This window comes from Podarcis liolepis, assembly GCF_965112155.1.
Source record: "Podarcis liolepis genome assembly, chromosome: 5".
Classification (NCBI taxonomy): Eukaryota; Metazoa; Chordata; class Lepidosauria; order Squamata; family Lacertidae; genus Podarcis; species Podarcis liolepis.
Window position 1 is genome coordinate 98,928,300 of NC_139556.1, and position 22,953 is coordinate 98,951,252.

The window sequence follows — 22,953 nt, forward strand, 5'->3', positions numbered from 1 at the left end:
GGACTCCCGCTCTGCCTCTCCCGATGAGATGCCGCGCAAGAAAGACAAGCAGGGCGGAAAAGCCTTCACAGAAGAGGCGAAAAGAGACGGTCGGCGGTGCCCAGACCCCAGAAGGAAGATCTATGTATCGGGCCCCCCCCCCCGACTTCAAGTTATGGGATGGGGGCGACCCGAGCTGCAGGGAAGTTAGATGTAGCAGGGCTGGTCGGACCTCTCCGCCCGCTGCCTCCTTCCCCTTGTTCCGCGATGGAAAGAGAGAGGGGGCGTCTTTGTAAGCCGGCGAGTCTTAGAGATGGGGAGGGGGCGCGCATCGCCTCCACACACCCCCTTAGATCATCCATAGCGAGACCCATTCCTCGAAAGACAAAAACCCCAACGGATCATCTTCTAGTTGGAAGGGAGAAATGATTCAAAGGCAAGGGTGGTCGCGATGAACTGGTCCCAATTTCAAGCGCCCCCCCCCCGCCCGTCTCCAAAAAGGCGCGCGTCTCTTCCCGCCGGGAGCTGGGGGGGGGCTGCTATTCTCCTTGCAGCCCCAGGCAATGCCTCTCCTTGGAGTCTGTCCCGCTAAAAATGCTCTTTTTCTCCCGGAGAGGGTGGTGGTGGGGTACTTTTGTCGGGCGCGTAATCTCATGGGCCTTAGCAGGGAAGGGAGTTTGCAGTTTAGGAAGGGTGGGGAGAGTTTGGCGGGGCTGGATCGGGGAGGTGGGCGTGAGATCAGGCTCCTCTCCCCGCTCCCTGCCCCACTATTTCCCTGTGCGGACGGGGAACGATTCCCGACGAGGCTCTTATTGCGCGTTGCGCGCCCGAGGATGCTATAAAATATGGAAGCGCCTCTCTTCCCTCCCGCTAATTAAAACATCTCACTGTATGTGTGTTGCTGTTTTTTATTTTTATTTTTCGCAGAGCAGCCCCCGCCTCTCCCCGCGGAAAATAAGCGGCTCCACCTGTTCCCCGCGCGTGGATGCCCCCGTCCCGCGAGGGATTCCCTGGTCTGAGGTGCTTCCAAATCAGGAACTTCTGTTGCTGCTGCTGCTGCCTGCCTGGTCGCTTGCCTTAAACGCCCCCTGCTGGAATCTCCTGCCGCAGCGCCATCATGGCCACCCGGTGACCTCTGTGCCCCTGTCCCCAGCTAGCCCGCCAAGCTCCCCTCTGGCCCGCTAGCGGAGACGGTTTTAGGGTAGCACAACTGTTTCGGCTGCACCGCAACCATGCCGTAGAACGAAGCACAGGAGGCGGGAGTGCTGGCTTTTAACATCGCACAGGGCGCCCCTTAACTTTGAGAGCCCAACATCCGCTGCTGCGAAGATGGAGAAGACGTACTCTCTGACGGCACACTACGACGAGTTCCAGGAGGTGAGGTATGTCAGCAAGTACAGCAGCAGCGGCACCCTGCCCAACGGGTTCAACCTTCAGCTGGGCGCAACGGTGCCCAAGAAGCCTCGCTGCGGCCTTCCCCGCTGGAGCCGGCGCGAGATCTGCCTCCTCTCGGGCCTGGTCTTCGCAGCGGGGCTCTGCGTCATCCTCGGCTGCATCCTGGTTCTGAAATACGTGGCCCTCGAATACGACGCCTACTGCCTCAAGGGATGCCAGGAGCGCAAGGCCCTGGTCAAGGTGTCCCGCTTCGTCGCCGGCAACATCGACCACACCATTGACCCCTGCAAGGACTTCTACTCCTTCGCCTGTGGCGGCTGGCTGCGGCGGCACGCCATCCCAGAGGACAAGCTCATCTACGGCATCATCGCCGCCATTGGTGAGCAGAACGAGGAGAAGCTGCGGCGCCTGCTGCTGAGGCCCATACGAAGGCCCTACCAGGCCTCGGCCGAGCGGAAGGTCAAGGAATTCTTCCGCTCCTGCCTGGACATGGCGGAGATTGACCAACAGGGCGCCCGGCCCATGCTGGACGTCCTGGAGGACTGCGGCGGCTGGGACATGGCCGCCGCCACGGCCAGGCAGGCGCGATGGGACTTCAACGAGCTCCTGTACAAGACGCAGGGCATCTACAGCACGGCCGTCTTCTTCTCCCTCACGGTCAACTTGGACGACAAGAATTCCTCGCGCTACGTTATCCGGGTAAGTCGGACCCCGCTGTTCGTGGGAAATGAGACTGAGTGGGGGCAGACTTGGGTCATCTTTGGTATCCTGGCCCCCTCAGGCAGGCCAAAATTTGGTGCCCCCAAATGGATCTTCTCAGTGATGGATCTTCTCAATGTGGTGCCCCCTTGGCTCAGTGGCCTGTGCAGGGGAATGGCCCTAAATTCAACACTGAGTTGAGCCTCTTGGTCTAAGCTGGGTCATAGAATGATAGAACTGCAGAGCCGGAAGGGACCACGAGGGTCATCTAGTCCAACCTCCTGCAGTGCAGGAATCTTTTGCCCAACGTGGGGCTTGAACCCACAACCCTGACATTTAAAAGTCTCATGTTCAACCAACTGAGTGTCATCACACAGGAGGGGCCATGGGGTGCTGTTTCGTACCAGAATTGGACCGCTGGTCCTTCTGTCTCAGCGTTGATCCAGGGTGTGCCTGGAGCCATTTACATGTGCGGCTTTGTCGACCCCTAGTGGCTGAATCTGGTTCACTGCCTCTGATCGGATGCATGTGTGGTTCATGTTTGCATGTGGGCTTGTTCCTTTTGCAACCTCACATGTCCCCGTCCGCCCCGCCTTCGTGTGTGCATCGCTGGGCACTTTTGTTGTCCTTGCTGCGAGAGGTGCACTTTTGCTGCGCAAGTGTACTTTTGGGATTCATTGCTATTCTTTTATCCGCTTCGTAGCCGCGCATTTTCAGTGGAAACATCAGATCGCAGGGAGGAGGGTGGGGAGGGACTCAGGCGCATAATTCAACTATTATTATATGCACTTACAGCCGTATTGTACCTCATCTTCCAAGAGTTAACAAAAGGAAGACGTCCCTTTCATAGTGTTCATTATCCGCTCCCTCTGTCATACATATTCAGCGAGGCTGAAGTCAGACAATCGTTTCTGAGGCAGCCCAAAGTGGCTTGCGAGAGGATGTGCTTCCTCTGGCAAGGCACACCCACACACCAATTTCTTCTGCCCCGCTCTCAGCTCTAGATAAATGGGTTTCTGCAGCAATACAGACACCTGCTAAGCCTGTTAAGCATAAGAGAGGCTGGGGTAAGTTGCTGCAGGAAGATTTCCGTGCTGCCTTGTGGAAGGAGTGTACCTTCCTGGTAGGACATCTGTTTGAGTGCAGAAGGTCCCAGGTTCAATCCCCGACAGCATCTCTAGGTAGGGTTGGGTTGAAAGTCTTCCTGCCCAAAACTCTGAAAACTTGGACAGCTGCTGCCAGTCATTATAGATGAACCAGTGGACTGACTCAGTATCATAAAGCAGCTTCCGATGTCTGTACGAAAAGGAACGACAACAAGAAGCCTGTCTTCAGTTTAAGGGTTGCCATATTCTGCTCTTGGGGTCCCTTCGAATGCTACAATTCTATGGTTCTGTACCAGCAATTCCCCAGATTCTGTCGTGTTCAGGTACAGGCAGTTTGTGCCATTTGCCAACCGATGGTTTTTCTAGCCGTTAAGAGATACTAAACTGTCCACACCTCCTCATGAAAACCAAGTAAGAGATTAATAGAAGCACATGGATTTGATTTCAGGTGACACTCCCTCCCCCAGACCCTTTATCTTACAGCACCTGATGTGTGCTATTGTTATCATTCCAATTTATCTCCTGTCCTTCTTCCCAAAGCAGTTCAGGGTAGCAAATGAATGCATTGCAAAGATAATGCAAAACTCTTATCTCTCAGCCTTTGTTCCAAAAGCCCGTGGAAAGGGAATCATGCAAGCGACCTTGCAGGGCTGTTGTGAAAACGAAGCAGGCACAGAATCATAGAACTGTAGAGTTGGAAGGGACCACGAGGGTCATTTAGTCCAACCCTCTGAAATGCAGGACTCTTTTGCCTAACATGGGCCTTGAACCCACAACCTCAAGATTAAGAGTCTCATGCTCTACCAACTGAACAGTGCATGCAATGTGTATGGGCTAAAGGTCAGCCACAGAAGCACACACACATACACACACAGTACTTGTGCATGTGTGTGTGTGTGTGTGTGTATGTAATTTAAATGCCACCTGCTGCTGCACAAGCCACTGGGCAGTTTGCAGCAGACAAATGGGATTTCAAAAATCCATGAAATAATGCAGTCCTGAAAAACATTTAATAAATCACAAAAGGGCAGTTCCTAATAGTGGCAGCGGCCACCAGGTCTCTCCTCCTCCAAATTCCTGCCAAAACAGATTCATCAGAACCAGTCGACTAAAACTACTACTTCTTCTTCTCTGGCGATCATTCATAGCCAAGTAAGATTGTCTTCCATAAACATGGTTTTAACAGTGAGTACATAAGTGACTGTGGATGCCAATTCTGGAGCCACACATCCTTCCACAGTGGGGACATTGGTTTCTGGGCGGGAGTTAATCACTGTGTGGATTTGCCAAGCATGCCTTCCTCTTAGCACGTTTCTCCCTTGCGTCCTGAGTTCGAGTGTCTTCAAAGCCCATGACACTTTTGGTAAAGGCTGTTCTCCAACTGAAGTGTTCGCAGGCCAGTGTTTCCCAGTTGTCAGTGTTTATACTACATTTTTTTAGATTTGCCTTGAGACCGTCTTTAAACCTCTTTTGTTGACCACCAGCATTACGCTTTCCATTTTTAAGTTCGGAATAGAATAGTTGCTTTGGAAGACGATCATCAGGCATCCGCACAACATGACCAGTCCAACAAAGTTGATGTTGAAGAATCATTGCTTCAACACTGGTGATCTTTGCTTCTTCCAGTACACTGATATTAGTTCGCCTGTCTTCCCAAGTGATGTGTAAATAATTTTGGAGACCCCATTGATGGAATCTTTTGAGGAGTTGGAGATGGCGTTTATAAGTGGTCCATGTTTCACAAGCATATAGTAAGGTTGGTAGGACAATAGCTTTGTAAACAAGCATTTTGATTTCCCTCAAACACTCTGCACTTCAGTCGGGAGAAAGCTGCACTCGCAGAGCTCAGGCGATGCTGGATTTCGGCATCAATGTTGGCGCTTGTGGAAAGATAACTGCCTAGGTAGGAGAAGTGAGGTGGGGTCAGAGGCACCTCAGTTCCACTTATGAGGAGCCACCACTGAAAAGACCCTTTCCTAGGCTCGCAGCACCCGTGTTCTTCATCCAGGCTAGGCACCCCCAAGGCCTCATCTGCTGATCTTGGGGGGCAGGCAGGTCAATAAGAGTCACGGGGCACCAGCACAGAGCTCCCCTGCCATTGGTTACCCATCTATCAGCATGGTACTTTCATAGAAGAGAAAACATCAAGATGCATGTGCGGCAATCACGTAAAGCTCTTGGGTTGCAGTGTGTGTGTGTGTGTGTGTGTGTGTGTGTGTGTGTGTGTGTGTGTGTTGTGTGATGCATGTCCTGTCCTTCAGACTTGACAGAATTACCTGCATGGGGGTTATAGGGACAGAGGTGATATTCAGTTCCTATCCCCTTTTGGAGAGAATCCACTTCATCCACACACCATCGAGCTGTAGCACAGCCATCCTTCAAATTCCGCACTTCTCTCTAAATTTTGTCATGCAGTTCTCCAAGCAAATAATATGCACAAAGCTATACATATTAGGGGAATGTGTTTGTTTTTTTAAAAAAATGCATACATTTGCAGAAGTAACATTCAAAAATGCTTTTATATTAAAGAAGACTGCTTGCAAAAAATTGCATATGTTGGACAAATTGCATCGAAAAAGGTAGTACACTAAAATGCTGGCAGTTTTCTGCGAGGGCTTCAATAAAGTAAAATAAAATGTAAATTCCGGAAATGTGGAGAACTGGACTTTTAAGCTTGGAAAAAAATGAGAAATGGGTCGAAACCAATAATGGACCGCCCTGCCTGCCCCTTTTGGGTTAAGGGCAATACAGTATTTGCACTGGAACCATCTGTGTACTGTCTGTGTACTTTGCTCAAAACAGTTACCTCTGTCCATGTTCAAATTAACCTCACAACAATGAACGGTTCACATGAATTCAGGCAACCAGCTCTTTCTCTCCTAAATGTGCAATAACTTTGGTGGAGGGAGCCTGGTGGAACAGAGAGGGGTGCATTAGAACAGGGGTGGGCACCTCCTGCTCCCAGTTCCATCTCTGAAAGACGAGGAGGACCCTGCATTGCCGCCATCTTGCAGTGGGATGAGGTGGGCAAGGCAGGCAAGGCTCTGGTCAAACGTAGTTTGTGGAGTTCATCCCAGGGGTGCTTGTGCAGGAGCAGCTCTGTGTAGGCGAGCCTTATCTTATTCCTGGACCAGATGGCAAGAGAAACAAGGGCAGGGCGGATGCGGTCCTCTGCATTGCAACTTCCACCAGCAATTGTCCATGCTGACGGCTCTCCCTCCATGGCTGCCGGGAAACACAGGTGAGGAGAGGAGTGCTGTGCCCAGGTCTTGCTTGCAGGCAACTTGGGACATCTGGTTGGCCACTGCAAGAAGCTTTCAACATTTTGGGTGTGCATCAGTTTAGAAAAGAGTCAAGGGAGCAGGGACGCAACAGAGCTGCATAATATCAATGCTCAGCATGGAGAAAGTGGAGACAGGGATGGTTTCTCTCTCATAAAACTCTGGAACATCCAGAACAGTGAACCTGAACAGTGGAAGATTCAGGACCGGCAAAAGGAAGAGCTTCTTTACACAGCGCAAAGTTAAGCGATGGAATGCACTTCTACAAGATACAGGGATGGCAACCACAAACTTGGGTGGCTTTTGATGGGGATTGGAGGGTTATAAGGCCACCAGAGGCTATGAGGCGTGCTATGAGGTTCTCCCTCCACTCTCAGAGGTAGCACACTGGGAAGCGCAAGTGGGCTGTTGCATTCTGGTCCTGCTAGTAGGCTTCCCATGGAGGCCTCTGCTTGGCCACTGTGAGGATGCTGGACTAGATGGGACACTGGCCTGATCCAGCAGCCGAGCTCTTTTTTAGGTTCTTATGAGCTGGACTCCAACATCATCATCGTGATGTCAGGTGATGGGCAAGTGGGCGGCCTCATCCAACCCCTCAAATGTGGCCAGCAGGAGGAAAGTGGCTGCAGTCTCCCCACAGCTACTGTCCTGTACAAATGGACGTAAGATTATGCAATTGGCTTTGATTGCAGCGAAGACAAGTGAGTGGGTCTGCCAATATGGACGGAAAACCAGAGGGTGACATTTATTCCGTAGTCTTTCACTCTGGTAAGAAAGAAGTTGTTTTGTGTACGTGCTACTCTTTCCCTGGCCAAAGTTTTCCCAACAAGTATTGAAGATCTGGAGGGAATCTGCCATCGTGCTATTATGATTGTTCCATCACTGCAAGTATTTCTGCTTGCTGGACAGAACCATTTCCCTTCTTCTCCCCATTGCACTGTTCCTGGGGCACAGGAGCCAGTTCCTAAGCGCCAAGGTCCCTCCCCCCCATAAAATATTTGAGGGGACCGGGGACCCCAAAGTTGAAGGGCATTGCCATTTAAATGGTGTGTGTACACACCCTGTCTTGTGATCAATTATGTGGGGCAGAGCTAACCTGCCCCCATATTTTATTCACATTGGCACCCCTCTTGTGGGGGGGTTCTTCCAGCCCTCCAGAGCAGAATGGTGGGAGGGTTCTGTTTTTTAAAAAGGGCTGTCAATCGGTTCAAATGATTATTACAGCATCTTAAGCTCCTGGTAATATTGTGAGGCTATATTGTGAGGATGGGATGTGGGTGATGCTGTGGGTTAAACCACAGAGCCTAGGGCTTGCCAATCAGAAGGTCGGCGGTTCAAATCCCTGCGACGGGGTGAGCTCCCGTTGCTCGGTCCCTGCTCCTGCCCACCTAGCAGTTCAAAAGCATGTGAAAGTGCAAGTAGATAAATAGGTCCTGCTCCGGCGGGAAGGTAAATGGCGTTTCCATGCGCTGCTCTGGTTTCGCCAGAAGTGGCTTAGTCCTGCTGGCCACATGACCTGGAAGCTGTACGCCGGCTCACTCGGCCAGTAAAGCGAGATGAGCGCCGCAACCCCAGAGTTGTCTGCGACTGGACCTAATGGTCAGGGGTCCCTTTACCTATATTGTCAGGAAGACAGGATATGCCTCCCCACCCTCCCCCAAAATTTACATTCACAGCAGTAATCAAGAAATCACCTTACAGTATCTCCCACAGGAGAACACTCCAATTTAATAAAAGGAGGTTTCAGATTTGTAATTATTGCATCACAATCAGCGGCTGGGTCGATGCTTTCCCGCGGCAATTAGCAACGTGTATTTGCAAATGAGGAACCTGACTTTGGGTTACTTTCCAGGCAGAACGGCAAATCTGAGCAAGCCATCAGTTAATTGGGAGTGAGTTTGCAACACAGAAACTCCTTCTTGTCTTAATTTGACTGCAGCCCAGGCTGGCGTCTTTCTTTGCAGATGTGTTTTGCCATTTGCCACTGATGAAATAGTAGTGAGTTAGTGCAGGATTTGTACTAGGCTGTCCACAACACAACGTTCCACTTTAGTAGTTCTTCTGCAATGCTTCCCCAGTGTTGCCGTATTGTTGTGTCTTGGCTGGGGGGGGGCACTCTTGCGCTACAGAGCAATAAGAGCGGGTCAACAAAAGCACACTCTGCAATGTTTGCGGTGCGGAGGACCCCAGGGTTTCAGCAAGAATTTGCAGGTTGGAAAAGAAACAGAGTGTCTGTCCTTGAACATCTGCACGTGTGAACAGTATTGAGAGTTCAAACCAATTGCATATAACGGGCTCTATTCCATCCTGGGTGCAAATCATCATGGATGCACAATAAGGAGGACGTCTGAAGAGGCCCAACAGCCCCCTCAATGCAGAAAGAGTTTTTGCACATTTTTTGCATTTTAACTGTAGAGCTTGAATCTGGGGGCTTTTTCTGCAGGTGGTCTGCTTGCTCTGCCACCAGCTCTTTGATCCCCTCTCATAGCTTTTGTAGATTTAAAAAAGTTTTTGGAAGATGGGACATGCTAGTAGAAGTTGATGGATGTTGGAAGATTCAGGACAGATAAAAGAAAGGAACTTTTTCACACATTGCAGTGTTATACTGTGGAACTCACTCCCACAAGAAGCAGAGACAGAACACTTTTGCAGAAGCACTTTTGGCTCACCACCTGAGCCAAAACAGGAAGGTGCTATCCTGCCCCTGCCAAAGCCTCTCTTAACCTGGGTCATGGGCAAACCAGCCCTGTACTATTTTGCCTGTGTTCTCTTATTGCCTCTCATTTTCCCGACGGGGCGTATGAGCTTTTAAAAGCTCCGCAACGGGCAAATTATAGGGAGGTGGGTAGGAAATGGGTTGTGGCTAGAAAGCTGCCGACCAGGGCCACGTCGTGAGGATGCGGGAACGTGCGCCCATCGTTTCTCTTGCCTCTGAAGCTCCCCAAGGAAAAGGCCTCAGAGCCAGAACCAGGAGGAAGGGAGGGCATGTTCAGAAAAGTAAAATAAATGAAATGAACGATTTCAGAGCCTGGCTAGCGAAGGCTGCGCTAATCGATAGCTTGGAAAGGCCAAGACCGTAGGCATGACGGCCAGAGACCTCCTCTTCTGCCAGCCCCTCTCCTCCACAACCCCCAAGAACCCAGCCGGTTTTCAAGTGCAAAGCTGGTGAGCAATGCAAAGAGCACACGTTTAATGCAGTTTGTTCCATTACCCCGGCAATTTGTTCCCCTGGTGAAGTGCCTGGCATGTTTCTTTATTTATTTGTGTGTGTGTGTGTGTTGACATTTGCCACACGGACAAGGAGACTGCCGTCTGGCCTTCCGGCCCATTGCCCAAGCACGGCTTTGCGAGGAAAATGAGGGAGCCACAGCCGGCTCTCCCACCAGCCGCCAGCGCTAACAACTGCCTGCTCGGGCCCGCGAGGTGCTGCCGGGTGTGCGGCGCCAGGGCCCTCATTTGCATGGCGGAGGCGCTTCTTTTATGCCCAAATTAACGGGGCTTCGGCGGGAGGGGAAACTTCGCCAAGCAATTTCCCTCCCCGTAATTGCAGTGTTTAGCAAAAGCAGCGCACCAGGCAATTTTCCAGACTAGCGGTGGATTCGCAAAGGCAGGAGGAGGAGGAGGAGGAGAGGGAGGGAGGGAGGGAGGGTGCCTCCATGTATACGTTCAGGAGGACAGCAACAGAAGGACTCTCCTGATGCAGGGGGCTGTTGCTCAGTGGGTAGAGCACTTGCCTTGAACGCAGAAGGTCCCGGAGGGGGTTCAATTCTGGGTAGGGCTTGCAAAAAGACTCCCTGGAGAGTTGTTGCCAGCCAGTGTAAGCAGTACTGAGGTATAGAATCATAGAACTGTAGATTCTAAAATGGAACTGTAGATTCTAAAATGTAATCTAACGGCCTGCCCCCACCCCAATGCAGGAATTGCAGCGGAATTGCAGCTAAAGCATCCCTGACAGATGGTCACCCAACCTCTACTTAAAAATCTCCAAGGAAGGAGAGTCCGTCACCTCCGAAGGGAGTCCATCCCACCGTTGAACTGCTCTTGCTGTCTGAAAGTTCCTCCTGATGTTTAGTCTGAAGACTGCGACCAGGAGACTTGGGTGTGCCTGATCGTTCTGCTTCCCAGGTGCCCACTGTGAATGGGCAGCTACTTCAAGCGCCACCCCTGCCACCACGCCCTCCCTCCTTAGGATGCTTCACCTGTACGCCAGGCTTGGGCTGGGCAGCAGCCTTCAAACAAAAGTTTGTCCTCGGTACCATAGGACGCACTTAGAACTTCCCGGGAGGGGATCGCAAGAGGGAGAATTATTCCACACCCTCACCCTGCCTGCCAATCTTCTCATGGAAATGGCTCCTTGCCCAAGGCCGTTAACAGCCGCTGCCACTCAATTAAGGAAATCTTAAGCCAACAAGTTTTAATTGATTAGACTGTGGTTACCAGATTTTTTTCAATGAATCCGAGGAGACTTTTTCTTTTTTGAAGCCGAGTAGCAACAGGGAGTCAGTAGTGGGGATGGTGAGGCAAAAGACCCTGGGCCCAAGCACACATGCATATTGTATAAAAGTGCAACGCCCTTCTTTCGCACCCTGTGAAACATAAATGCGCAGGTTTTTTTAAAAAAAACTGGGCAACGGCGTCCCTGATCTCCTGCCCCCTTCCCCCTTTGTTTTGACAGATCGGGGGAGGCTTGGAAGTCACGGGCAGGCAGCCGTTGCCCAGTTTTTTTAAAAAAACAACTCTCCGCATTTATCTTTCGTAGGGTGCGAAAGGACTCTGCACCTTGCCTGGCAGAGAAACCGCACACCTTGCACCCCTCCTGGGCAACAGCCACCCACCTGTGACTCCTGAGCCTCCCCCAATCTGTCAAATAAAGGGGGCGGGAGATCTGTCCCGCCGGACGTCCCTGGTTCACCTTCAGCAGTGGCAGCGAGCAGCAAGCAGCTCCTGAAGCCAGCCAACTGCGCTACCAGGCTGGCTCTGAGCTGCTGAGGCTGCCGCTGCCATGTTTCCCAGGAACAGATTTGCAAATCTGGGGACTGTCCCCGGGAACATCTGGGAACCCTAGATTAGACGGCGACATTTGCATGCGACCGTAGCTGTAGTTTTGGAGGGGAATGCTTCCTTTGGTTCCAAATGGGGCAGGCGCAGGTCGCAATGGGTGCCTTTATTTTGGAAGAGGCTTCTCCCGCTGTGTGAGACAGGGCAAGGCAGCTTCTCAGATGGAGCCCATGATTAGCACGTGGGTTACTTATTTATTTTAATTAACCTGATCAATTAACCTGATCAATCAGGAGTCTTGCTGTTGGAGGCACTGTGCCTCTGAATATACCAGTTGCTGGGAATCGCCACCAACTTTTGCGGCTATAAAAGAGGATTAGATAAATTCATGGACAACAATGATCCATGTCCTGTTTCTGCTGTCAAAGGCATTGGGACCTCTGAGTATGGTTTTCTGGGAATCACAGGTGCCGAGAGTCACTGTTGAGCTCAGGTCTTGCTTTCGGGCTCCACACAGGGCATCTTGTTGGGCACCGAGAGATGCTGTGCTAGATGGGCCACTGGCCTGATCCTGCAGGCTCTTCTTACATTCTTATGAGTGCACATCTTCTAAGGTGGCCGAAGCTGCTGGTGGCTGTGGTCAGGCTGACGAAGGTTGACTTGAACTCAGGACGTAGCTTGAACTGCTTGCTAAATCAAAGACAACAGAAAAGGTCTGTTCTGCCATCACACAAATCCCCTTTCTTGTCATGTCAACCCACTGTTGAGGTCCTTCCCTGATTAGACAACAACAACAACAGCAACAACAATTTTATTATTTATACTCCACCCACGGCCACTCTGGGTGGATTACAGCATATATAAAAACTTGTAAAACATCAGACATTAAAAATTCCCCGATACAGGGCTGCCTTCAAATGTCTTCTAAAAGTAAGGCAGATGTTTATCTCATTGACATCTGACAGGAAGGCGTTCCACAGGGCTGGTGCCACTACCAAGAAGGCCCTCTGCCTGGTTCTCTGTGGTTTCACTTCTTACAGTGAGGGAACCACCAGAAGGCCCTCAGAGCTGGACCTCAGTGTCCGTTCTGGACAATGGGAGTTGAGAAACTCCTTCAGGTCTACTGGGCCGAGGCTGTTTGGGGCTTTAAAGGTCAGCACCAACACTTTGGATTGTGCTAGGAAACATACTGGGATCCAATGTAGGTCTTTCAGGACTGGTGTTATATGGCCTCTGCCTTGCGGGACATCTTAGGAAGAAGAGAAGGCTAAGGAGTAACCCTATGCAAATCCAAAGTGGTTGGATGGCGTCTTGTATGCCTCCTTCTGGCAACTCCTGCAGCCAAGCTGGTGCCAAGTGTCTTGCTCTGCCTTCCTTTGGACCCCATCAGCGAGGCCGAGAGGTGGGTCCTGTCCCCTGGACATCCCAGGACCTCCAGACACACTGCCCAGACGTGCACCCTGGTGAGGTCACTTTGGCACTGCTAATACAGCAAAAAAACCAAGACGGGAGGCAGCAATTACGAGTTGCCGGCCTCTGCAGCCACAGCAGGCGTTGTGATTCTTCAGGGGTTTGGCTTCACCTCTGCAGACACACTCCATTGTCTCTCGAGGCAGACAGAGCCCACAAATTCTCCAGAGGAGTAGCAGCCGCCAAGCTGATGTCCTCCGGATGTTGCTGGACTACAACTTCCATCATCCCAGACCGTTGGTCATGCTGGACGGGGCTGATGGGAGTTGGAGTCATCTGCAGGGCAACAGGTTCCCCAGTCACAGACTTGTCCACAGCCATCTGTGCACTGCAGCGCTCTGGCACCTCCCAGGTGGAAGGAGGGTGGACGTGTTTAAGGGATGCACAACGTCTTGCCCAGTGGCTTCCCATGGATGTGCAGACATGCCCCAAGTGATGAGAAATGTGTATGTGGAAATGGGGAGAGGCTGTGTCCTGGGACAGCTCTGCGCCTGCAGGGCTTTTTGCCTGGATTGTTTGCATTAACGTGCGGGAGGAGAAGCAGAGGGCTGCCTGCCCCCAAATGGCCATAAATCCAAAGATTTACGGGGCCGGCAAGTGGGGTTGTTCTTTGCTTCCGCTCCGCGTCCCTTGAGCACGTGTCAACATGTTATACTGCTCCATGCCACCCAACCAAGGGGGACCGAAATTGGGTTTACAGGAGAGCTGGATTCCTCTTGGATTTATTGCCCATCTCAGGATTTTTAAAACGTTCCTTAAATCACGGCGCTTATGATAAAAGCCTCTGGAGTAGAGCAGCTCAGTGCGTGTGTGAATGCAGGCGTGCATAGGGGCATATGTTGGCCAGCCTACAATTTCACCCATTAAGGGATCTTAAGAGATTGAACTACAGAGCTGTCTAGTTGGAAGGGACCCCGAGGGTCATCTAGTCCAACCCTCTGACAGATATGGCCATCCAACCTCTGCTTAACGACGTCCGATGAGGGAGAGTCACCACCGCCTTCTATTCCACTGTCAAACAGCTCTTAAGCGTTTGGCCTGAATCTCCTTTCTTGGAACGTGAATGCATTGGTTCGGGTTTTACCATCCAGAGCAGGAGAAAGCAAGCCTGCTCCATCTTCCATGAGACAGCCCTTAAGATATTTGAAGACAGCTACGATATCACAGATTGAGTTGCTGTTCCTGTTCTGCAGGGTGACGCTAAATGACCCCACTCTTTTGGCTGGCCCATTCTATCCAGAATCCTGTTCCCTGCAGAAGCCAACCAGATGTCTCTGGTTAGAGCAGCCAACATCAACCGGGTACCAAAGGCTTTGGTCAGAGTGTTAGATAAGGATGGGGATACCCAAGTTCAAATACTCAGATCACTGGGTGTAACTTTGAGTGTCTCCCTCTCTCCTTACCCTTGCTTTGAATTTTCATGTTTGCTGCCCTGAGCTCCTTGGGGAGGAAGCGTGAAATATAAATTTAGTAAATGAAAGAATGAAGTGATAAGCTCCTTTGCCTTTAACGGCAGCACAACCCACAGGCATTCAGCAAGGAAGCCGTTCCCTTGCATGGAGATGAGTGCTGGGGAATCTTCTTTGTCCCAGGCTTCTGTTAAATGCACAGGAGCTGGAGCAGTTTAAATAAGCTGGCAATCCTGGAAATAGGTCTGGGCTTTGCAAGAGGCTGGAGCAAATAACTCCAGCTTTAAACAGATTAGGCTTTGCTTGCGTCTCTGTTGCATTGTCCCTATGAGGTGTCACACGCTGACAGACTGACACGGGCAAACACTGCCTCTGTCAAGACACCTTTTTCCAAATCTCTCCTCCGAAGGCTTTTGAGTGAGCTTCCTGGCTGTCTGGATCCGAGCGCCTCTGCAGTCACACAGCCAGCGAGATCCATCATCGTTGCTGTTAGATGATGGTTTCTCAGCTTTGCTTGAAACGGCATAATAGCCTTATGTCAAGATTAATTGACTCCAATTCACAGGACAGGAAAAAGGAGAGTCCTTTGTTAGAGACGATAATGGACAGACACACGGCTTTGCTGTGTTTCATGGGGTTTCTTTTACTGGGCAGGGCATTGAATTGCTTAAGCTGGGAGATGTGACCAGCTATTACAGCCTGACAGTGTGGCAGGAGTGTTAAGAGACTGAGCTGTAAACTGGAAGGTGCCTGCTATGGATTCTGCCTCTGGCATGGACTCCCAAGGCAGCCTTAGAGCAGACTTTCATTCTCCCCTCCCCTAGTCTGAAATATGATGCTCACCTACCTTATAGGGATGGCGTAAGGATTTCAGCAAGATGGTGTATGCAAAAAAACTATTGATACATGCAAGGCTGTGCTGATTGGGGGTATTGGGAGCTCTAGTCCAAAAGAGCTGGTGAGCTTCTCCAGGTTGGAGAATCACAGAATTCCCGAGTTGGAAGGGACCACGAGGATCATTGAGTCCAACCCCCTGCAATGCAGGAAGCTTTCAAACAAAGTGGGGCCCGATCCCACAACCCTGAGGTTAAGAGTCTTATGCTGTACCAATTCAGCTAAGAAGCCTGCTCTATCTTCCTATATACATAGAAATGTAAGGCTGTCATCACGCAGGGTCCATTGGAGGATTTGCAGTGCCATGTTACAATCCTGGAATTTGGGGCTGGCAAGGGGACAAGTGAACCTGGCTGTTGCATGGGGTGGGGAGGGGACGTTTTAGGGGGTGTATTGCTGGGTGATTGGTGAGCAGGGGAAGTCATGCCAGGGAGAAAGTCTATAGAAAAAGGTTTCCCCCCAGCTCTCATAACACCACAACCTGTGGACATCAGTGAAGCTGAATGCTGGAAGATTCACGACAGATTAAAGAAAGTACATCTTTGTGTAGCGCATAAACTGTGGGATTCAATCTCGCAGGAGGCAGTGGTGACCAGTGGGTCATTGGCCTGGTCAAGCATTAGGAGAAATATTTTAAGTACAAAAAAGTGTTCACTCTTGCTGTGACTTTTCCCTTCCCCTCCTTGCAACTGAGATAGAATTTCTTAAGCACTGTGAACCCAGATAATTTCAAACAGTGATAATTCAATGGGGAACCCTCTCTGATTTAATTTCTCATTTGAGATTAAACAATTGGGGGGGGGAGCTCCCCTGTCAGCCCCTGGCAGATATCTGTACTCTCTTTCACTTTGCAGGGATCGTCCATCACTCTCTGCCTTTCTCCCTCACCTGTGTCCCCTTTGTCCTCTCCAGGCTGGACGCCTCTCAGTCCTGATTGCTCCCTGTCTCTGTAGCATTCCTGGCTTAATCACAGCCTTGTAGAATAATATTGGTTCTCTCCCCTCCATAGCTTTTTACATTTTGAATGGGATCCAAGTCGGAGCTTGCAGGCTCATTTCCTACCCGGCGATGTCAGCCGCGCTCGTGCCTCTGACCTTGCACGGAGAATTCAATGTTTCGCAGTGGGCCTGAGAATCAAACCATTCATTACACACAGGCAGCTGTCAGGGTTATGACAGCCATATGCTGAAGCAGGGAGCACTTCTACCGACCCTTCCCACTGGGTAACGCTACCAGCCTGGCAAGAGGAAGGCTGCTGTAGCTGTGTGGGTCACGCAGAAGAGGAAAAGGGGAGGTCCTACCAAGAAGCAGTAGAAGGTTGGCCTGCAAAACAACAACAACAACAATAACCCATGCAGGGGTTGTCAACCTGGTGCCCACGGGGTGGGCAGTATACCTGCCGGTACCTGCTAGGGTACCTGGGAAAGGTCTCCATATTCTTTCAGAAACCCGCAGGTTTGCTTTTCCTGTTCAGTCCCTGTTTGCTCTTGGCTCAGCCTCTCCTTCCTTGGACACGCTGCTCCAGAGATGCCAGGGCCAGATACTCAGCCCCCCTGCCATTCTGAGCAGAGGAGAGGTGCAGTGGCGTAGCATGGGGGGTGCAGGGGGGGCCGGCCGCACCGGGCGCAACACCTGGGGGTTAGGGTTAGGGGGCGCAAATCCATGGGTTAGGGGGCGCAAATCCATGGGTTAGGGGGCGCAAATCCACGGGTTAGGGGGTGCAAATTACTTGCCTTGCCCCGGGTGCTGACAACCCACGCTACGCCACTGAAGAGGTGCCCAAAGTTTCTTTCTATGAGTGACATGGGGCCTTTCCTTCCCCCTCAGAATGAGGGGAGCCTTGCGCACGCTGTTTGGCGGTCATGTCCCTTGCTCTGTTCTTTTAGACTTGGGCCCTTGGTTGCCACCTTTCTTCTAGCAAAATACAGGGCAGGACGGAGGGGGCGGTGTGGGCGATTTCCCCCCTAGACCTGATGCCGAAATGAATTCAAAGCATCCATTGCAATCTATTGCAGCCTAACCGGATGACCCCTCTGCAATTTGTCACACACACCTATGGACACGAATTTCTAAATCTGTCTGTCCTTTGCTACCCAGAACTTAAACACATGACCTGACACGCACATGCAGTACTGTACGACAATACGTGCAGGCCAAAAAATAAGTGGGGGGGGGGTATTCTGCCGAGGGGACAAGCTTCGTTCCACATGCTAAATTTCTGACAGAAAAGAAAATATTAGGGGGCAGGAGGAGGGCAAGACTTGTGGAGAGCTACTGGGAATCAGAGAATTGCAGAATTGGAAGGGACCCCAAGGGTCATCTAGTCCAACCCTCTCAATGCAGGAATCAACAAAAGCATCCAGGACAGATGGCTACCCAACCTCTGCTTTAAAACCTCCAAGGAAGGAAAATCCACAACCTCCTGTTCCTCTGTCAGACAGCTCTTACTGAGAGAAAGTTCTTCCCAATGTTTAGTTGGAATCTCCTTTGTTGCAACTTGAAGCCATTGGTTTGCACCACAGTTCAAGAAGGACACTGACAAACTGGAACGTGTCCAGAGGAGGGCAACCAAAATGGTCAAAGGCCTGGAAACGATGCCTTATGAGGAACGGCTAAGGGAGCTGGGCATGTTTAGCCTGGAGAAGAGGAGGTTAAGGGGTGATATGATAGCCATGTTCAAATATATAAAAGGATGTCACATAGAGGAGGGAGAAAGGTTGTTTTCTGCTGCTCCAGAGAAGCGGACACGGAGCAATGGATCCAAACTACAAGAAAGAAGATTCCACCTAAACATTAGGAAGAACTTCCTGACAGTAAGAGCTGTTCGACAGTGGAATTTGCTGCCAAGGAGTGTGGTGGAGTCTCCTCCTTTGGAGGTCTTTAAGCAGAGGCTTGACAACCATATGTCAGGAGTGCTCTGATGGTGTTTCCTGCTTGGCAGGGGGTTGGACTCGATGGCCCTTGTGGTCTCTTCCAACTCTATGATTCTATGATTCTATGATTCTATGATTCTATGATTCTATGATTCTATGGTTCAAGTCCTACCCTCCAGAAAACAAGCTTGTTCCATCTTTCCTGGGACAGCCTTTCAGATATTTGGCTCTCATATCTCCTCTCAGTCTCCTCTTGTCCAGGCTAAACATACCCAGCTCCTTCAACCGCTCCTCATCAGGCTTGGCTTCTCCCCCACCCTCCTCTCTCAAATATCATGTAGATAATAACCATGTTCAGAACTGGGGCTTCTGGGCTACACTGACACAAAACCACTTGCTTCTAGAGTCTCGGAACCTGTTGTTCTCTGAGGGATGGAGTCCAGTGCTCCCAGGCTGCACCTCTCTGGATGGGGGCCTTAACCCAGCCGAAGCTCTCAGAGAACTGGAAGCGACAACACAAAAGCCTTGCCCTTCCAGCTTGACGATTCTATGGTTCTGTGATGTGGCCCAAATTGCAGTAATAAATAATAATAATAATAATTTTTTAAAAATAATTTATACCCCACCCTCCCCAGCCAAGACCAGGCTCAGGGCAGCTAACACCAGGTATAAAACAATTGATTAAAATGCAACTTAAAAACAAGATTAAAATACAACATTAAAATGCAGCCTCCTTTCAATAGAAACTCAAATCAAAAACTTTTTGGGGATGAAAATGTCAAATCTTCACCAAGGCCAACTAGCCAGACTGGTCCTAGGTAGGCCAGAAAAAAAGCCAGGGAAGTCCCCAAATAGGAGTTCCATCACAGAAGGAGAAAGGTGAAAGAGGGGAAGGGGATCAAGTTGATTCCAAGCCAAAGGCCACACAGAACAACTCTGTCTTACAGGCCCTGCAGAAAGAAATCAGATCCTGCAGGGCCCTGGTCTCATGAGACAGAGCGTTCCACCAGGTTGGAGCCAGTGTTGAAAAGGCCCCGGCTCTGGTTGAGGCTAATCTGACTTCCTTAGGCCCCGGAACCTCTAGGGTGTTGCTATTTATGGACCTTAAGGTCCCCCATGGGGCAGACCGGGAGCGGCGGTCCCGTAGGTACGAGGGTCCTAAGCCATGAAAGTCATGTAAGCACAATCACCGCATACCCTACAACATTTCTCTGATGAAAATAGGGACATCCTGTTCTATAACAATAACTTTACTAATTTACCCATCTGACTGGGTCGCTCCAGCCACTCTGAGCGGCTTCCAACACATATAAAAACACAATACACTCATAACTTGGGTCCCAAATGCCTTGGTACTCAGACATTTTGGCTCCTGAACGCTGCAAACCCAGAAGTGAGTGTTCCGGTTTGCGAATGTTATTTGGAACCCGAACGTCCAACAGGTCTTCCCTGGCTTCCGATTGGCTGCAGGAGCTTCCTGCAGCCAACCAGAAGCCGTGCTTTGGTTTCCAAACGTTTTGGAAGTGGAACGGACTTCCGGAACGAATTCCATTCAACTTCCAAGGTATGACTGTAATTTTTTAAAAACGTTCCCTAAGCAAGGCTGTCTTCAGAGGGCTCGGGGGTTGGCATAACTGCATACCCTCCAACATTTCTCCAGTGAAAATAGGAACACCCTAAGGAAAACCGGGACGCTCCAGGATCAAATCAGAAATCGGGACGGCTCCTGTAAATCTAGGTTTGTCCCTGGAAACCTAGTCTCTCACCGCCAACCCTCCAGAGGAACCCAGGACCCCTCTCAGTCCCCAGGACCTCATTTCCCAGAGCTCAAAGCAAGTGAGGCCAACAAAGTGATCTGAATAAATCAATTATTTCAGGGCATCTGACTGGTCTTGTGATTGATTCTTCCTGGCAACAAGCTGCCGCCACCATTAGCTGATTGTTTCTTGAGAGGGGAGGCTTTTGTCTGAATAGCATCCCGTGGTGGGGAAGAAGGATTTGAAGGTGGGGAGGGAGGAGGGGGCTCAGTGGGGCTTGTCAGCTGGCAAGGAATATTGGACTTGAGATCCCCACCAGTTCCTTTGTGTGCAGGCGAACACATCCGCCTTTCGAGTTCCTTACTAGAGGGAAAGACTTCCTGGTCTAGGTGTTCCTCTGAATAGAATACAGTGGTACCTCAGGTTAAGTACTTAATTCGTTCCAGAGGTCCGTTCTTAACCTGAAACTGTTCTTAACCTGAAGCACCACTTTAGCTAATGGGGCCTCCTGCTGCTGCAGCGCTGCCGGAGCTCGATTTCTGTTCTCATCCTGAAGCGAAGTTCTTAACCTGAAGGACTATTCTGGGTTAGCAGAGTGTGTATCCTGAAGCGTATGTAACCTGAAGCGTATGTAATCCAAGGTACCACTGTAAGTGTGTTTATTGCCCTGACAGGTGTTTACTGTGGACTTGGAGCAGCATGGAAGTTTTCCCACAGCATCCACACTATAGGATCCTCATCAAAATGTCTTCCCATTTAAATCCAGATGTACCATTTCAATGGACAAATCTGACATTAAAAATACAAACAAGAATTTGGGGTGGCATTCTCATCAGGATGATGGCCTGTGGCTACTGCAAAAAACAAAACAAGCATTGCATTCACGAGTAGCATCAAGTCCACAATAAACTTAACATATGGAACCCTTCTAAATTATGAAACAACTATATAATTTCAATCATGAATATTTGAAAAAAAGACAGAGTAAAAAAAAAAAAGATGTAGCTTCTGAGCTTGAACAGAGTGCTTTCCCCTATGCATTAAGTAGACTGCTTAGATATAATTTTGCTTAAGTGGTATATAAATCTTTCTAAATATTTTTTTTTAAAATAGTTGTAACTTCCTCATGTGCAAAACTATTTGACCGTAGATTTTTACAGCATACTCAAAAAACTGGTAGCCTCTGAACATTTGCAGAGTGCCGTTTCCCTGTGCATTGATGAGATGCAACCCGCTACACCATTAAAAACTGGCAAGGGTGCTAGGCATTTGAAGCAAAACACACACACAAAGAAATGGTAAACCCTGAGCATGTGCAGAGTGCCTTCTCCTGCACAATGATTAGATGCTCCCCACCCCTATGCAAATGATTCCGCCATCTATTGTACTGTCCCAAAACTCAGCAGCCCGATCCCGTAATCCATTCTCCCACCAGATTATTAAGAATCTCCTCTGCCTGTGATCATTAGGTCTCATTTCTCACGGTCATTATTTGAGCCCTTGAGAGGATAAAGTAGGGCACGGACAGGAGCACATTTAAATCTGGGATTTGGGCGCAGGCTGGACAAGGGGCTTAGACCCCAGCACCTCTCCTTTCAGCAACTAAGCATCAGCGGCCAGCCATCTCTGCATCTCTCAAGAAGCACCTCCCGCAACCAGCAGAGAAGGAGCGAGAGGCTGGAGCACAGGAAATGAAAATATCTTGGAGAGAAAGGAGGGCAAAGGGCACAGAGATGAGTGGGAAAGGCACCTAGATATGATAAAATTGGCCAGAAGAAGAACTGGATTCAGGGGCCTCCAAGTGTGGCTGGTCAGATGTCACCAGACCCAATGGGAGATGCACCCCTCCACTATTAAGAGGTAGGATGAAGGCCGGCCTGAGACATTTTGCTGCCTGAGGCAAAGAACAAAATGGCACCCACCCACCCATTTCACAGAAACGGAACTGACTGCTAAATTCTATTTTAGTGCTAGTAATAGGGTAGATATAAAAGTTGTGGGCAAGTTGCATGACACACAACTCTCTTTTCCAACTGAAAGTTGTGGTCCAGGAACTCAGGATGAAGAGCTGAGAGGCACCGCCGCCTCCCAGTATGTGCCACCTGAGGCAGTCATCTCGCTCCTCCTAAGGGTAGGACCGGCCCTGGGCAGAATGAATTAGGGGCGAAAGAAGGAATCCTTTTCTCTTCCTTGCCTGCACCACCGTTTCCATATTGCTGCAGTTCCCCTTCTGCCAGAAGCAATGTTATTCATCTCACGGCCATCCTCAGCAAGAACAGTCAATGGTAATGGAAGATGGGAACTGTAGCAATATCTGGAGGGCTGAAGGTTCCTCACATGTGCTGCAAGTTTTGCATGGATATAGCCATAGGATGGGAAGAAAGAGGAGCCCTCACTCCTCTGTGCCTGATGTATTTTCTCTCTACCTCAACAGATTGATCAAGATGGTCTGACGTTGTCCGAGAGGACCCTCTACCTGGGACAGGATGAGGAGAGTGAAAAGGTGAGTGAAAAGTGTCAACACACAGGTAAATATTATGCTGGGGGAATTTAAAATATATGAATCCCTGTGGACCCACAGGTGTGGGTAAAGAACAAAATAATCGGCTGGGTGCCTGGGTTCAAAACTGCAGGTCTTGCACACTGTAGGATCATCTGCTCCAACCCCTTGCGAGGCAGGAATCTTTTGCCCAACGTGAAACTCGAACCCGTGACCTGGAGCCAGACATCGCCATATACTGGTGGCACGGAACGGCAGTGTTCCTCAATATTTGCATAAGAAATAAAATCATGCTGTACCTCAGGAAAATGGACATTCGAGCTCTGCCCATTTAGTTTGTCAAATGCCTTTTCAAGAAGGACCGTTTGACCAAACCCAGCCTGCTAATTCCTTCGTCCCTTCGCAGATCTTGGCTGCCTATCGCATCTTCATGGAGAGGCTGTTGAGTCTGCTGGGCGCTGAGAACGTGGAGCAGAAAGCCAGCGAGATTCTGCAGCTAGAGCAACGGCTGGCCAACGTGAGTCCGCCATTCCTCTTCTCCTTTCTGAAGGTGGAGGCAGGGCTGGAGGGGAAAAATAAATGAGGGGTGGGG

At 50.2% G+C, this 22,953-nt stretch overlaps 1 protein-coding gene across 1 annotated transcript in view; it reads left to right on the forward strand.

Annotated features, from left to right (window-relative positions):
• The first annotated feature begins 919 nt into the window (after positions 1 to 919).
• The window catches only part of ECEL1 (endothelin converting enzyme like 1), a 42,869-nt gene continuing 20,835 nt past the window's right edge, over positions 920 to 22,953 (forward strand). The window contains exons 1-3 of the mRNA XM_083504090.1: positions 920 to 2,073; positions 22,296 to 22,364; positions 22,768 to 22,878. Coding sequence (XP_083360216.1) covers positions 1,309 to 2,073; positions 22,296 to 22,364; positions 22,768 to 22,878 — 945 coding nt within the window. The 5' untranslated portion in view covers positions 920 to 1,308. The remainder of the gene's footprint in view (positions 2,074 to 22,295; positions 22,365 to 22,767; positions 22,879 to 22,953) is intronic.